Below are 17,270 nucleotides of genomic sequence, written 5' to 3'. Positions count from 1 at the left end.
CCACCACCTTATATAATTTTTGGGAATTAGCTTGTGGTTTGCCAGTGACAGCTGTCACAAATACATCGTCTTATTGACAAGTTAAAAGTCTGTGGCTGTCCAGCGGCCAACGTAAATTAATAACCTAACTTTTTATTTTAACGCTTTTATAAATTAAAAATACTTGTATGGTAATAAATGTTTGCTGTATATAGCTATAAGCTCTGGGTTGCTATGATACTCTTGTTGTGTTACATTTAAAAGCATATCGTTTTGTTGTTAGATTTTATTTAGGTGTTGTTTATTAGTTTTTCTCTAAACCATGGGTATTTTGGAAAAGATTTCTGAAATCGAGAAGGAAATAGCAAGAACTCAGAAGAATAAAGGTACTATATAAATGACTTAAGCTACTGTCCTAGAATACTACAACAGCTGTTATAATATTGTTTTATTCCATGTAAAATAAGATTTAAATACAATTGTAGCTCTAATTATTAGGTTGCTAGACAACCTCTCTTACTCTATGTGTATATCTCTATAACTCTTTTTTCTTTGGTGTACAATAAAAGTGTATTCATTCCTTCATTCATGAAGACATCCATTATGTACGTTTCTTAGACAAACCTCAATTCAAAGTCAAATATATCTTTATTCAAATAGGCACATAGATGGCACTTTTGATGCGTTATTATATACAAAATGTGTACATAGCAGTGTGTAGTGATGGCGATAACTACAATCGTAAACTTAAAACTAAAGCTACGAGGGTTCCAATCGCGCCCTGGTCTAAGAAGAAGCCCACAACAAACTTAGCCGGGTGTTCTTTTTGTTATCACCATCTCACCATTCTGGACTATCTCTGCATAAACAAACAGAGCAAAAATCTGTTACAAGTATGTTACATTGGCTTTCCATTTTATTATCCAACAGAACTTTTGGTGCTGAGCTGTAAAAACTCTAAGTAACGTTTCTGTAATATGTATCAAACAAGAAAAATGAGCTATAAATTCTTTTTTAGAACAATTCTTTAAAACTAACATCTTTTAAATAAAAAATTTAACCATTAATAATTACTTACCATTTCAGCTACCGAGTACCACTTGGGTCTGTTAAAAGCGAAGCTAGCTAAATATAGGTCACAGCTGCTTGAGCCCTCAAAAAAAGGTGGGGATAAAGGAGAAGGGTTTGATGTGTTAAAATCAGGTGATGCCAGAGTAGCTCTTATAGGATTCCCCTCAGTTGGTAAGGTAAGAACAGGGTAGGTTTTGCATAGGACATTGAACACAACATTTCCCAGCACATTATTTAGTTCTGTTTAGTTAATTTCAAAGTTATACATTATTATTATTATTATTATATAATAGACTAAACAGCTTTCTCTGATGCGTCTATATCATTTCTTGTGCTCTTTGTCTTTTTGATGTTTATCCAGTCTATTCTTAAACTGATTCAGTGATACTCCAGTCACTACATCTTCAGGCAAGGCATTCCACATTTCTATAACTCTGTTGCTGATAAAGATTACACAATGCCTGCTGAAATCCAATACATGTTATTGTCTGATCTTAATGAGTTTTCAGTGAGAATGTTCTCACAGAGATTGATTCCATGTCACTTAAGACTATTTCTTTGTCACTTGGTCACTGAAAATAATAGTTAGTATAACCTTGTTACAGTGCAGAATAAATTATAAAAAAATCAGATAACGTAGAAAAGTAAGATAGTTTTTAATAATGTTGATTAAATAATTATTTTTATTGTGAATTTATTTTTTCAATATTTTGACAGTAAATTAATTTAAAATTATAATAATTAAGTTCATTCCAGTAACACCTTTTGAAGCGTGCATGTAGTTAATTTAATTTATTGTCTCTGACAAGAAAAAGCATTTCTTTTTTCACTCTGAGAAATGTGCAGTATGAACAATATATAAATGATAATTCACTTGTTTTCTAGTCAACCCTGCTGTCTACCCTAACGCACACACACTCAGAGGCGGCAAGCTACGAGTTCACCACTCTGACATGTATCCCTGGGGTAATAGAGTACAGGGGTGCCAACATTCAATTACTTGATCTGCCTGGAATCATTGAAGGTGCTGCTCAGGGAAAGGGTAGAGGACGGCAGGTATATATCTAATAAATAATTTTTATGTGTGTTGATGTCTCTAGTCCCTTTAATGACAATCCTTAATAATATTATAAATGAGACAGTGTGTTTGTATGTTTGTTGGTGTTGTCTTCACCTAATCACTAGTAAATCTTTGGCATAAAGTTAGTTGAAAGGTTGTAGTTTTCAATAACCGTAACAAACGCGAGAACAGTATGCAGGCAGCAGCTAGTATTAAAATAAATAATGAATCTGTTTGTCGCAATTTATAACTCCTTCAATCTTTATACTCAAAAATTTATAACTCCTTCAATCTTTATACTCAAAACCAATTGACATCTTCCCTGGCGCAACGATGAGCGCTGTAAGTTTCAGTAGGAATTCACGGGTTCGATTCCTGGCAGAGGTCTGGTCTGGTCTAGTGGGAGGCTGGCTGTGTCTAGTTACCCTAACAACAAAGACGTGCCCTAAGCCAATTTTTGTTCTGGTGCGATGTCATGTATTACTATCATACTCTCTAACAGGTAAGCCTGCTACTATCTTAGACTGCTTATCTCTAATACCACCAGGTGAGATTGCAGTCGAGGGCTAACACGTACAGGGAAAAAAATAACCAAACAGATCTTCCGCAGTGTACATGTTTCTATGCATATTTCACTCTGACACTGGAGTATCCTCAGCAGATGTTTACTTACAGTGAACATTTGCTAAGCCAACATCTGAGATCATGGATGTATATCATTTAATTCCGCAACGTTTAGTAAAGCCTGCTTCTATCAAATATTTTAATGGATTTCAGGTGATTGCAGTAGCGCGTACTGCGGACCTGGTGCTAATGATGCTAGACGCTACAAAGCCATATGTGCACCGGCAGCTGCTCGAACGCGAGTTGGAGAGTGTGGGCATCAGACTGAATAAAAACAAGCCCAATATATATTTCAAGGTACTAGCAATATATATCTATCAACATTACATACGTAGGTAGGTTAAGTATTCATCATATCAACTTATTACCTGCCCACTACGTGCTCTCCTCCCACAATGAAAAGGGGCAGTAAGGCAGTAGTTCTTCGCACTGAGGACACACTCCGTTCTTTAGAGGTATGTTATTTACTGTCTCTGAGACTTATCTGTGAAACTGAAGAGCTAATAGTTTTTGAGTAAACCATTGCCATAGTTTTTACTGAAAGAAGTCGGATACAGCCCTAACATCACATGCAAAAGTAAAATCAAGTGACTCCTGTCACTTTATTAGGTACTATGCGCGTGTCGATGTTTTAACTTCGATAGGGCTGTCATAAGTAAACAATGTGTTGAATTACTTTATTTGGAAAAATATGATTGTCTTGATTTAATATTTGAACCGGCTGATTCCTTACGAAATATACTTATGCACATTTAAATAGTATTGCGTAATTCCGTTACACGTTGTATAACGGGTCTATTAGTAATATGTTCAATTACAAACACTTTAATTCATTCTTAAAATTATTTATATAGGCTAAAATTAAACATGTGCACACGATTCCTATTTTATAACTAACTATCAATCTATTTAATGTTATGGGATTATAGCCTTAAAATAAAGAGTTATTAATCATTAAATTTGTATTTCACAATTTCCAGGTTAAGAAGGGAGGCGGACTGTCTTTCAACTCAACTTGTCAGCTCACTAAAGTGGATGAGAAGATGGTCCAAATGATTTTGCATGAATACAAAATTTTCAATGCGGAGGTAAAACACTAAATAAATTATTGAAAATATTAAAATTTAATTAACAGCCGATTGGCGCAGTGGGCACGACCCTGCTTTCTTATTCCAAGGCCGTGGTTTCAATTCCCACAAGTGGAAAATGTTTGCGTGATAAACATTAATGTTTTTCAGTGTCTGGTTGTTAATATGTGTATTCATCGTCATCATCATATCAATCCATTACAGGGCACGGATCTCCTCCCACAATGAGAAGAGTTTAAGACCGTAGTCCACCACGCTGGTCCAGTGCTTGAGTAATTGGTTGATATGATGATGATGATAAAATAAATAAATACACTACGACAATACACACGTCGCCATCCAGCCTCAAAGTAAACGAAGCTTGTGTTATGGCTACTAAGATAACTGATGAATATTTTTATGAACAATATACATAAATACTTATATATATACAGACAATGTATATAATATTCACAAAAAACATTCATCAGATATCTATATTTTCAACTTACTATCATGCCATCAACGGACTGAGTTCCATCAATTGTAATTATAAAAAATAAATTGGATGTTGTGGACGAAACCGCGTGAAAGAACTAGTAGCCTATAGTTTCACATTTTTATGTATATATTTTCTTATTTCACTATAGGTAAGCCCATGACTTGAAATTTAAAAAAAACCTATCTTTACAAATACTTTCAATAAGGTGTTCATTATTCTACTAGTCAAGCCCTTTTCTTTAATACCCTTTACGCACGTTTCTGAACTTAACAATTATTCATTTACTTAGTAGTAGGATTATAAGGATATAGTAGTATAAGGATTGGAGTAATATAAATAACACCATACAGATTCTCCTGCTTTTCGCGGTGTATAGCAAAGTAAGCTCAATTTTCATAATTCCACCAGACAGATATTTTGATCCGCAGGTGCTGTTCCGTGAAGACTGCACTGCGGATGACCTGATCGACGTCATCCTCGGCAACCGCGTGTACCTGCCTTGCCTGTACGTGTACAATAAGATCGACCAGATATCAATCCAGGAGGTGGACAGGATAGCGCGACAACCACACTCCGTCGTTGTCAGGTACTTTACCACCACTTCCTAAAGATGCTGGCCATTCCAAAAAACGACGACCTCGCTGACGTAACGCTGTGATTTTTTTTTTTAATTTATGGTAATTCGTGGACAATGATGTGGGTAATGTGCTAGTGGTTTTTCTTTTTTGTTTAAGTTTTTTTATTGAAATAAATCGATGCTTTGGTAAAAACTTAAGTGAAGAAAATAATTGAATGGGCACATATGTTATCTGTTAAGCTCACAGGTAAAGGAATCAGATTTATTTTATCATAGGTGTAAAACCCAATGAGTACCTCACATCTTATACTGGTGAGTGTGGAATAAATGTATGTAATGGTGCAATTGCAATGCAAATGCAGGCGACAGTGTATTTCTAGCTGCATTTTTCGTGCACGACTGTTTGTTGTCCCTAATAAATAAAATAAAATAATAAATGTGTAGACAAGTGCTTGACTGCAATCACACCTGTTGGTAAGTGTTGATGCAGCGTCATTTTGGGCGCGCTTGCCTAGAAGATGCCTATTCACTCTTGATTTGAAGGTACCCAGATTATAGGAATCGGGGAAGATGGAAGATGGAAGGGCATTCCAGACCTTTGCGGTTCGGATCATAAAGGAAGAAGCAAAACGGTGCCTCGCAATTCGATGGTAGAAAGGAGATGGTTTAACCAAATGCAATAGCTCCTGAGCACACGCTTCGAAATGTAAAATTTAAGTAGGGGGTCCCGGGTAGGATTCCCGTCAAAGGCAAATTGCGAATTTACTATTTCGGAATTATCTCTGGTCTGGTCTGGTAGGCTTTGGGCGTGGCTAGTTACCATCCTACCGACAAACACGTGCCGCTTAACAATTTAGTGTTCCGGTGCGATGTCGTATAGAAAACTATTAGGAGGTAAGACTACTGAACTCTCCAACAAGTTAGCTATCTGCCATCTTAGATTATCACTCACCACCAGGTGAGAGTGCAGTCCAGGGCTAACCTGTAGTGGAATAAAAAATATTTAAAAAAATCCTTTACCTTCTAACACAGTTATGTTTATGTTCTATATGTATAGAATTGCGAATTCCCGTCACTCATTGCCTTATTCCGTTAGTTAATATAGCCTGGAAGAGATCACTTTTAGTGATAAGGCCGCATTTTTGCATATTTTTGTTTTATTCCACTACAAGTTGTGTGAGTGATGCAGTCCAAGATGGCAGCGGGCCAACCTGTTAGGTAGTATGGTAGTCATACTCCTAATCGGTTTCTAGGCGACATCGCACCGGTAAACTAAATCGCTTAGCGGCACATCTTCGTCTTTAGTGTGGAAATTAACCTCGGCCAAAGCCTCCCAGCAGGAAATTAATGAAATTTATTACTTTGTTCTGCATTAATCCCTACTAATATTATAAATGTTAATATAAGTTTGTTTGTTACGCTTTTACGCAAAAACTACTTAATCGATCCTCATGAAACTTTGTATACATATTCTTGGAAGTGTTAGAAGTAATATATGATACTTTTTATCCCGACATTAAGCTCGATTCCTTTGGGAGAGGGGATGAAAGTGTTTGACGATTTTACACCATAACTCCGAGAAATTATAACCGATTTAAATAATTATTTTTGTACTATAGAGGTTGTAATATGTGTTTATTTTTGCCCAATCTTTGTGTAGATCTGATGAATGTGGTAGGAGATAGAGGACAGAACTCCTCAGCGGACAGCAGCGAACCCCTCATTTAAGGCTTAGCGATACTGAATACTTAATTTTTTTTTAGAACGAAGGCGCAGACGAATTCCCGGACATCAGCTACTGTTTAAATAAATAAATAAAATATTTTGCAGTTGTAACATGAAGCTAAACTTGGACTATCTACTGGAGACGCTTTGGGAATACCTGTCCCTTATCCGAGTTTACACTAAGAAGCCTGGACAGCCCCCAGACTTTGACGACGGACTTATTCTTAGAAGGGTGAGTATCCTACTGTCGTCAAAACAAAATAAATAAATAAAAATTTAAAAAGCATATAAAAATTTTCGGAACCGACAGGATTTGAACCTGCGACTCTCTGGCAATCGCGGTCTGAGCGCTTTCTCCAATTAAGCTTCGGCTCTCCTACCATCGGCGCCGAAATTAGTATATGCCTTTTCACATCAGTCATATAGCGACTGTAGCGTCACCTGAATAGGAAGGCCACCTTATAAAATTGATAATTGCTCCAAGTGTAGGTAAAAACAGTAATCTAAATTCCAAAAATTATAAATAAATATTCTACGACAATAACCATATCGCCATCTAGTCCCCAAAGTAAGCGTAGATTGCATTATGGGTACTCAGATGATGAATAATTTTATGAATAACTAGATGTCCCGGCGAACTTCGTACCGCGGATCATTTTTTTTAATGTTATATTTAAAAACTTATTATCCTATTCCGGTCTAAGAGAAATCCAAAAAATCAAATATCATAAAAATTGGTCTAGCCTTTCTCGAGTTATAAATGGTGTAACTAAAACAACTTTCTTTTATATATATATATAGATATACATAAATACTTATAATATATATGACGGCTCAAGAGCCTCCGAGTTGTTTTTAGAAAGAGTGACGTCCGTGATACTGACGTCACTAACTTCAATATTTCCGTCCATCACGATTAAAACCACAACTTGTTGTTTTCTGTTTTTATTACGAATACTTTCAGACGTCCGAACGGTCCGACGTCTCGAGTAATAATCCCTTGCGAGATATCGGCCACCGGTACTTATACCAAAGCATGCTTGTACAATCATCTGTTGTAAAAACTTGTTGACACCGACTAATTGTGTTTACAAAATTATGTTGTGAGTTTTAACACATGATTGTCAGTAAAAGCTTAGTTTGTGATTGAAACAGTTTAAAAGAAGTTAATTAATAAATCTTAATTATTTTGACGCCGGTAAATGAGGTGTAGAACACCTTCGCGCCGACATATATATAAACAACCAGACACTGAAAAACATTCATGTTCATTACACAAACATCCAGTTGTGGGAATCGAACCTTAGGCCTTGGACTCAGAAAGCAGGATCAAGGCCCACTGCGCCTCGGCCAAAATATACCTAATGTTAAACCTTTAAGGGTCGCTGTTTCTGAAGTCCCGCTATTAACATTAGATTAGCAGTGTCTTGCACTTCATACTTGCACAAAAGCACTGCATACCCAAATTATTTGACATAAGTAGTATTAGAGGGGAATTTTTGCCGTTTCATGCAATTTTTATACTGTATGCATTCCCTGGTAAGAAACCGTGTGCACGCCACTGTAGATTAGTGTATATATGCACATACGCAGAGCTATTTCCTGTTCCGTGGCTTGGCTGGTGGACAATAGTTGTTAGTTTTATTGACAAAACTACAAGGTTGAGAAATTTCTGGAAATATTCATTTAACCCTCTATATAATAAATAGTGAAATAATTTTGCACTTCAAAAAAGTTTATACTCTCTGTCTGCGCAGGGCGTCACAATCGAGCACGTGTGCCACTCCATCCACCGGACCCTGGCGAGCGCTCTCAAGTACGCGCTGGTGTGGGGCACCAGCACCAAGTACTCTCCGCAGCGCGTGGGCATCTCGCACTCCGTTCACGACCAGGATGTTGTCCAGCTCATCAAGAAGTAGCCCACCGCTGGGAAAGACCAAACCAGTGCCTTTAGTGTAAGTTTACTGGAGTTGTTGATTAGGGGAAGTACTACCGCCTTAATCCTTTTTCTGCCGCTAAGCAACATTATATACCGGTCTGAAGGGCGTGGTTACCGGTGTAATTACGGGCCCATGACGGCACGTTGCAGGACGTTCTCCTTGCATGCCCTGCTAGTGTAGTTCTGATTACAGGCTATAGTTTTCCACTTACCATCAAGCGAGTTATCGGCTTGGTCCATCGATTATAACTATAAAAAAAAGTTTCCAAATTAAAAGACGTCAAATCTACGTAAATCAGACATTTCATACATACTGAATTAATTTGTTTCGTCATACTATGGTTTACATTGGAAAAAAAAAAAAGGATAATTAAATTAGTTGTTTGGTATAAGAGGCATCCTATGACGAGTGTAAGAGGCGCGGTGCGGTGCGAAGCGGCGCTTCTTTCGTTAGACTTTAGACGATTTGATGTCACTATTCAACGACTTAACTTACCGATGTCTTATGAGCCGGAGGTCCCGATATCTATCCCGAAATTAAAATTTCTGAATTTTCTCTAGTCTGGTACACCAACAAAAATGTGAGTCTCGCTGACATCTCAGACAGCGTCGTCTTACCACCAGTTGAGAAAAATAAAAATAACTTGGGTGTAAGATTTGGTAACATGACAACTTTCACTGGGCACCGCCATAAGAAAAAAACCATTAAGTTCGATGGTTGGTAAATTCATACACTGTGCGTTCTGATACAGTGAGACTTAATTTTAATGTATGTGGTATATTAAAGTTATGTTTATACTTTTTTAATTATTATAATCTGTATATTATAAAGTGCTTATGGAATTAAAATATTTTTTTATTGTACCTTAGTTAATTTTTTAAGCCATTATTAATTACTTATTTTCTGTCCTAAAGTGTAGTCAATACTTTCATAACCGATAAGCCGATTATATGTTTGTTGTAACTTATCAACCTCAAAAGTTAAGTTTATAAACGTTAATCTGTTAATACATACAAATTAAAATGTTGCTCCTGCATAAAAATGACATTTACGCTAGCATATATGTGAGTTAATTTACAACACTGGGGGCTTACTACTATTGTTTAATTCATTATTTAATAATTGTTGACGTTATGTTTAGGAATTAGAAACTTTATTTTATTAACGTCAAAGTATATCAAAGAACGTTCAGCAGTGATTCAGGACAAATCATCCCATTCTGAGAGGCCTTCAGTCATAAGTGGACTGTAATAGGCTACTGATCAAAGAATGTATATCATACACATACTTACTTTAGTACACTATACTAATATCATGTCTTTTATGACGTTATTGTAATCTTTCATTCTTTGTCTCACAGTTATCAGTTATCCATAAATTATGTAGTTCTATCTTGTTAGTTTAAGTGGCCCTGCCGCACTAACAAGAGGTAAAATAAATAAATTATACGTCGTTTTAAAATCATACTGTTTTGCGCGATTGGAGAAAGCCCCCGTCAATAGGTTTACCACTAGGCAGTTGTCACTTTGTTTTTGACGCCATTTTGGCGCTGTACGTTGTGAAGCTGTCATACGAGTGTCCAAGGAACTTAAATTTGAATAACTAAAAATTTTTAGTCCCAGAGACACTTTATGTCTTATGTCATTGGTATAGGAGCAACCAGTCACCGATTAATAATACATCAGTGTTTTTATGAAAACTTAATTAAGGCATAGTTTATGCACTCCATTTTTTACTTACATATCTTAATATGAAAACAATCTTTTATTAATTATTTTTCAGTGTAAGTATAATTTTGAAAATATTTAAAACTAATAAAAGCATGCATACAATTCTTAAAGAATATCCATTTGTTTTTATGTCGTTCAACACAATTGTTTTTCTTCTATTTTAAAACATACTTTACATTGGAAAAAGTAATGAAAAGGAAGACAAGTTAAATATAAAAAGCCAGCATTGGCTGCCAGTAGGACTGGTGTAACAAGTTCTTCAAACCAACCCAGTGCTGACCGATTCCCTCGACTAAACAAGGTACGGGCTCGCGGTGGCTTGTTTGTTAAACTAGCGCTGGCCCACTGGCTTCGTATGAACCATGCTTTATTTCAAAGGAACGAGTGCGAAAATCACGCATTAAGGCTGGCCTTAAGAACACCAGGGTCATTTTATCTTTACTCAATCATAATTCATACGTAAGCAGTGGTATTAGGATTCATATTCCAATGTTTAGCAATCGACTCCGAGGCGTTATAGGAGAATTTTAAGGCTCGATGTCTGCCCTGCCGTCCCATGGACTGAAGGTAGTTATACTACGACTCGAAGTGTTCAAGCAACCGTATGTGCCTCAAAAGTCCACTACTTCAATTGCACTTAAGGTACTGGATAGTTTATATTGCTAAAGTGCTAATTTGTTAATGCTAAAGTGCTACTTAAAATAGACAGTGGCTGTACGAAATATTGTTGCAATAAATTATTTATTCAATTATTATTTGTTTATTTTATTTTACTGTTACCATTCCTCTATTAATAAATAAATAAATATACTACGACAATACACACATTGCCATCTAGCCCCAAAGTAAGCGTAGCTTGTGTTATGGGTACTAAGATGACTGATGAATATATGAATAATATTCATAAATATATATAATATGCAGATAAACAGACACTGAAAAACATTAAGTTCATCACACATTTTCCAGTTTTGGGAATCGCCTTTGTACTCAGAAAGCAGGGTTGCTGCTACTACAGGGCACGGGTCTCCTCCCACAATGAGAAAGGGGTTAAGGCCGTAGTCGATCACGCTGGCCCAGTGCGGACTGGTTGATCCACACACCTTTACCGTATGTTGTATTATTTTGGTTAAAATTCTAAAATAAACGAATTTATTGTGACAGAATATGAATTGCATATATATATAAATGTAAAAAATAATATATAATATAATACGTAAATATTTATTCGTATTAGTCCTTAAAAAATAAATAAACCAACAGATGAACTTTTATCTGCTTGTAACTTATGTTCGATTTTACCTCTGCACCGATGGTTGGCCGAGAATTTAAAAAAAACGAAAATAGCGCTGTCATAGTCGCTGGCAACAGCTAGTAACTTTCCTCCGTAACCGTATTGTCATTAATTTAATATGTTACCAAGCTGTTAATAAAAAAAAAAAAAAAAAGCTCTGCGTATTCTGTATTCCATTCTTTCCTGTTTTACAAACATCCGTCTAAAACACTTAAACACTAAAAGTTGACAGCCAAGCTCGAAGATCACTTTTTCTTTATTGAGATGACAAATCGCAATAAAAGAGCAATTTACAGAAATGTCACAGAATACCACTGAGATACCATCATTAAGAAGGCCCAGTGATTGGTAAGGATCAGTTCAGGCAGATAGGATAAACCTTCGTGCAGGCTCTAGCCTTCCCAGATCATTGAAGCATGCGACCAAATCCTGATCTTCGATGTGTCGATCCTTATTAAAGAACATTTCCGCTCGAGGTCATGATTGCAGTATTGCGATGCAAACGCAGGTGGATCAAATAAATATACCATAAATGTCGTAAATATTTATTCACATAGAAACATAATAAAAACAACGAGAAATGCATTCGTAACCGACCAAAGAAACACTCACCGTAAACACATAGTTTGCTCATTTTCAATAGTTAACCGAATAATATAGAATACTTTCCGCATTGATACAAATAAATAAAGAATTATTTCTCTATATTGGTGTCCACGGGATCCGAGAGTAGACTAAGATCACACTCCTCCAGAATAGGTGGGAGACAAAAATTATATTCCCTATATAAAATTGTACGTGTCCACTAGCCAAAGCACAAACAGGAAATAGGAGGAGTTTACTATTATTATTACATTATATTTGGACATTATTTCCACTTATATTACTGCCAATGCTCAGAAAGTTAAAGCTGTGAGGGGAGGGGGAGATGCTGGGAGAACATAAAATTTTATCCTTTCCCCGGGGAGAAAAATGTCTCATGCTAGCTTATAAGGTTAAATAATAAATACCAAAAAGCTCTCTGCATTGTAGTTCCCATCATTAAAACTAACAACTTTTGTTCTACGACTTTTCAAAATTCACCGATTCGGAAGACAGATTCCACCGAGAAGAGCAGTCAAGAAACTCTTTCTCTACAGATTGCTCTTTTTCAACATCATTTTGCAGTTCACAATATTTAAAATTTTCCATGTTGAGAGATGAGAGCGGACACTGCATCCGAGCAGCCTTGTCGTTAACAAATTTATCAATAGTATAGGAAACACGATTTATTAAATGAGTTTTGACACATAGTTTAAATTTATGCTTTGCAAAATTACCTTGGGAATCATATTAAAAGCATATATTTAATTCCACAAATGACATCTGCACCTTGCGCAAACGATATGCAGATGTCACTATATCCATTTCGAGTAAGGCGGTTGTTAATAACCAGTTTTCGTTTATAAAGAGTAATGTAACAAATACTATTTTGTTATAAATAGGTATATTGTGAAGCTTCCGTAAGTATTATACCTATTTCTTTAAATTTTTCATGTAGGGATTCACTTGGTTTAAGTTTATATATTGACCGTACAGCTCTTTTCTGCAATAAGAAAATAGTTTAAATATCAGCAGCTTTGCCCCATAATAAGATCCCGTAAGACATCACACTATGAAAATACGCAAAGTAAACAAGCCTAGCTATTTATACGTCAGTAATCTTTCTAATTTTTCTGACGGCGTAGGCAGCTTTGTCTACCCGCTAGTGTATCTATATGTTAACCCCCACAGAAGCTTAAATCCAAGGTCATGCCCAGAAAAACTGTCGAATCTTCTATTTTTAGCGATTCTCTATTTATAATTATATTTTTAACAACTTTTTTTTACATTTGGTAAAATAAATTCCACACACTTCGTTTTTATTCCATTTAACAGTAAATTATTATCAGTGCATCCAGTGCAGTTAGCCGTGCTATGCCGCATGTGTATGCGACATAGTACGGCTTACATCGTCAGAGTTACCTACCTCTATCAGTCTTAAAATTAAGAGATGTATCATGCATCTGTAAACAGTACAATTTTCACTGACATATGTCATGTCAGTGTGGTAGCTCATTTATATACACAAAAATAGAAAGGGACCCAAAATTGAACCTTGTGGGACACCCATTCACGAAGATGACCTCTGCGACTTAATGTCTTTTATGCATACCCTTTGGGTTCGGACACTGAGGTAAGAGGCAACCAAATTAAGTGCAAAGTTTTTCATACTATAGTTTAAGAAGCAAGGTTTTATGACCAACACAGTCGAATGCTTTGGATAGATCACAAAATATAAGCACATATGTTTTTTTAATTGTAACATAATAGAGCGATGTTTGGGTGGTAGCAATTAACGTACATAATAGAACTTTTTACGCGGCAAAACAATGTACATATCATGAATATACGGTTAATAAATGTTAATGGTTAAACCGAATAATATATTTGGTAAAACCACTATTCGGGGCAACTGCAGGCCGAGAAATTATTGATATTTTTTATTTAACCTTGTATATAGCTTTGTTATTGACCATGACTTTCTTATCGCTACAATATGATACACCTTATAAATAGCTTAATCTACAATTTGACTATTGAGACTGTTCCGTGGAAGCTAATATATCTGCCTCGGAGGAAGCCAGTGCCCAACGGTGTTCAGTGATCTCGAGAGCCTCCCACTCCGCTTTGAAGGCGGCTTTCGAGTCTGGAGGCATGGCCATTGCTGGTCCTGACATCTGCTCTTGCATCACCTTTGACTGGTCTGCGGCTGCAAATAAGTTTTACTTTACCAAACATCATTCACATCCATCATTATCAGCCTTGGTAACGCCTAAGGGCACGGAACAAGGGCTGTTCACAGAATTAGAATGGTAAAGCTAAGGTTTCCCAACCTTATTAAGCAAGTGCATCTAGCTAGTAAAAATTAATAAATAATTTTCAGTTAGGCAGACAAAAATAAAACATCCTCATTATGGAAATTATAAAATCATAAATAATGTAATCTACACATAATTTTTCCATACTCAAGTGATTAAAATATTGCTTGCTTCAATGGCGAAGGAAACATCCTGAGGAAATCTGCATGCCTGAGAGTTCTCCATAATGTTCTCAAAGGTGTGTGAAGTCTAACAATTCACACTTGGCCAGCGAGGTGTATGCCAGCCTTAACCCTTTTCATTCAATCAATGGATTAGTGGTGACGATGATAATATTGTTTTTTTACCAATGAATAGTAGATATTGGAGAGATTTACTGAGCCACTGTTATACAACAATAAAAACATCTGAGTAAGTAATAAGTAAGGATAGTAAAGGCAATTACCATTATTTTCTCCCAATACTAGAGTATAGATGGTCCGCAAACCAAATACATTGAGGAAATACCAGGAAGCTGAGGATACCCAGGAGGCATCAAGGTATGCTAGTTCCACTCCTCGCTGCAACATGGGCTTGAAGCGCAGGGTCAGTGGAAATGGCACCTTGGCTGGAAGGACACATATTATTTTGAAAAATGACTATTGCAATCTCACCTGGTAGTTCATCAGATCATCCGCAGTCTAGTAACCTCCCACTGCTGGGCATTGTCTCTCTTGGAGAAACCTTTTTAGAGCATAGAACCCCCACGCTGCTTTAATGCACATTGGTTGGCATTAATGACAGCTTTATGTACTCTCCTAGGCATGGGGTTCGACACTGCCAATTTCCTAAGACAAGCCTGTGCTGAAAATTCTATAGAAGCTATTCTACAGAACATTTTTGTTTGGCTATTTTATTTGATACGCAATTTGGTAATTTTTTTTATCTGTACATGTATACTAGTAAGCAGCGCAGGGTAATTCTCGCAAAATCCTCCAATCTACCCAATTCATTGAAACTTAACTTTCCAACTCATTGCAATTCTTTTGATTCCGATTACATAATGAGTAAAGCAACGTTTATACACACAGCACTAAAATATAGTATATTAGCTGAACCGCATTTCTTTGTCAGCATTTATTATGGTTTTTTAAAATCTGTTTATAAGAAGTAGCCTATGTTCCTATGTTACTCTCCAACCTTTCATCTAGCTCTTTGCCAAAAATAATTTTTTTTTGTTGCTAAGTTAGGGCATACAGTAAAGACAAACAAATAAACACTTTTGCATTTATAATATTAGTATAGAAGTACAGTTTTGGAACTTACTGGTCAAGAAGCCACTGAACATCCAATTAATCCAGCCTCCTATTACTATCATTGGCAGCACATTAGTCACATTGCCCTTCAACATGTCAGTCATCATGCCAGGATCAGTCATGGGGTTCTGAAAAATTAAGATTGGTTGGTGTTATGCATACTGAGTTTAGTACAAGTTGCAGGTGCATTGGCCTCTGAACCCTAGCTATGAACGAGAATAAGATATGTGGATGAATTAATAACTACACAAAGCAAAAGCTAAGGAAGTTTGAATCACAATGGCAAAATAAGAAACTTTTTAAATATACTACTACAATACACAGATTGCCATCTAGTCCCAAGTAAGCCTAGCTTTTTGCTATGGGTATTAAGATATATAAACATATAAACCTAGACTATGAACATTCATGTTCACCACACTAACATATTCCAGTTGTGGGAGTTGACCGTCAAATATTGATTTTCATATATTAATTTCTAGATAGTTACAACTATTCAATTTTCAATAAGAATTGAGTGTTAATTTTGATGACTTCACTAAGTGAGAGATCCTGGGATCAATCCCTAGTCAGGAAAATTTGGGAATTTAAAATTTCTGAATCAGGCCTTTGGCTGTGGCTAGTTACCACCCTATGTCAGACGATGCCAAGAGATTTGGCGTTCCAGTATGATGCTGCATAAAAACTAATTAGGGCTAGATGTAACTGCCATACCTCTAACAGGTTAACCACTACCACCTTAGACTGTATCATCACTTACCACCTCTTAAGTTTGCAGTCGAATAAAATCAACTAACTTAAAATTGAATAAATACCTGAGAAGCAGTCGCTCTTTTCTGTACTTTGAAATACCCAGTGTCTTCATTATTAAACCAGTGTCTCCGCATTGCAAATGACTGTCTAGGCAAGTACTTGCCATTTTCACGAAGTAATCGAGCTCTTATCATCACCTGACTGAAATATTGCAGAAAAGGAATAATTCTAGACACATTTTATATGCTTTTAAAAACTGATAAATAAATAAATTAACTTGTTTGATATCAAAAGCTGATAATATATACCTGTCTTGCACCTGCAAAAGTTCAATTTTCTTCTGAGAAGATAAAATAATCGATACATAATGCCTTACAATTCCAACCAAGAAGGTGATAATGACTATGGGTAAAAACACCCATAATCGTATGTTTGGGTCCAATAACAACTCTGCCATTTTTAGTAGAGATTACTTAGCAAACGCAATAATTTACTATAAAATTAGCTTTCAATAAAATAAATTAAATTGCCATTTTACAATTGGCCAAATGTCAAATTATAAATGTCAGTAGATACAAGGTACGTCAAGTCACAGATCCCAAATCAAAATAACTTTAATTACTCAAAGAGGACACAAACATCACGCCAGACTAGTTAAAAAAACACATTCCATGAACCCCAGCCACAAAATTAACACATTTTCGCATAATCTACGCGTAACCTGTTCATAGCATAATAATACGTAGACGGAGA

The 17,270-nt window shown here is 36.1% G+C and overlaps 2 protein-coding genes across 2 annotated transcripts; one reads left to right on the top strand and one right to left on the bottom strand.

Moving 5' to 3' along the window:
* The first annotated feature begins 76 nt into the window (after positions 1–76).
* On the top strand, positions 77–11,030 carry LOC120629300 (developmentally-regulated GTP-binding protein 2). The gene is made up of 8 exons (XM_039898204.1): positions 77–365; positions 1,066–1,226; positions 1,936–2,106; positions 2,888–3,031; positions 3,715–3,822; positions 4,732–4,889; positions 6,711–6,837; positions 8,363–11,030. Exons 1-8 carry the CDS (start codon positions 302–304, stop codon positions 8,522–8,524), a joined length of 1,095 nt encoding a protein of 364 aa, XP_039754138.1. The 5' UTR covers positions 77–301; the 3' UTR covers positions 8,525–11,030.
* Positions 11,031–13,565: 2,535 nt separating this feature from the next.
* On the bottom strand, positions 13,566–17,079 carry LOC120629181 (ER membrane protein complex subunit 3). Its single transcript, XM_039898019.1, has 5 exons — positions 16,826–17,079; positions 16,580–16,718; positions 15,775–15,892; positions 14,915–15,076; positions 13,566–14,360 (listed from the first exon to the last, which is right to left on the bottom strand). Exons 1-5 carry the CDS (start codon positions 16,972–16,974, stop codon positions 14,185–14,187), a joined length of 744 nt encoding a protein of 247 aa, XP_039753953.1. The 5' UTR covers positions 16,975–17,079; the 3' UTR covers positions 13,566–14,184.
* Between the last annotated feature and the right edge of the window lie 191 nt (positions 17,080–17,270).

This window comes from Pararge aegeria, chromosome 14 (genome assembly GCF_905163445.1).
Source record: "Pararge aegeria chromosome 14, ilParAegt1.1, whole genome shotgun sequence".
NCBI classification, from domain to species: Eukaryota; Metazoa; Arthropoda; class Insecta; order Lepidoptera; family Nymphalidae; genus Pararge; species Pararge aegeria.
The sequence above is the reverse complement of the archived record's forward strand: the minus strand, read 5'-3'. Positions and strand labels throughout refer to the sequence as shown.

Bases quoted from the DNA above. Each gene is read 5' to 3' on its own strand.
- LOC120629300 (XM_039898204.1), top strand. From the start codon at position 302: ATGGGTATTTTGGAAAAGATTTCTGAAATCGAGAAGGAAATAGCAAGA. The intron at 2,107-2,887 runs GTATATATCTAA...AATGGATTTCAG, and splicing joins GAAAGGGTAGAGGACGGCAG to GTGATTGCAGTAGCGCGTAC. The intron at 4,890-6,710 runs GTACTTTACCAC...AATATTTTGCAG, and splicing joins CCACACTCCGTCGTTGTCAG to TTGTAACATGAAGCTAAACT.
- LOC120629181 (XM_039898019.1), bottom strand. From the start codon at position 16,974: ATGGCAGAGTTGTTATTGGACCCAAACATACGATTATGGGTGTTTTTA. The intron at 16,719-16,825 runs GTATATATTATC...GCAATATTTCAG, and splicing joins CTTTTGCAGGTGCAAGACAG to TCAGGTGATGATAAGAGCTC. The intron at 15,893-16,579 runs GTATTTATTCAA...TTAATTTTTCAG, and splicing joins AAAGAGCGACTGCTTCTCAG to AACCCCATGACTGATCCTGG.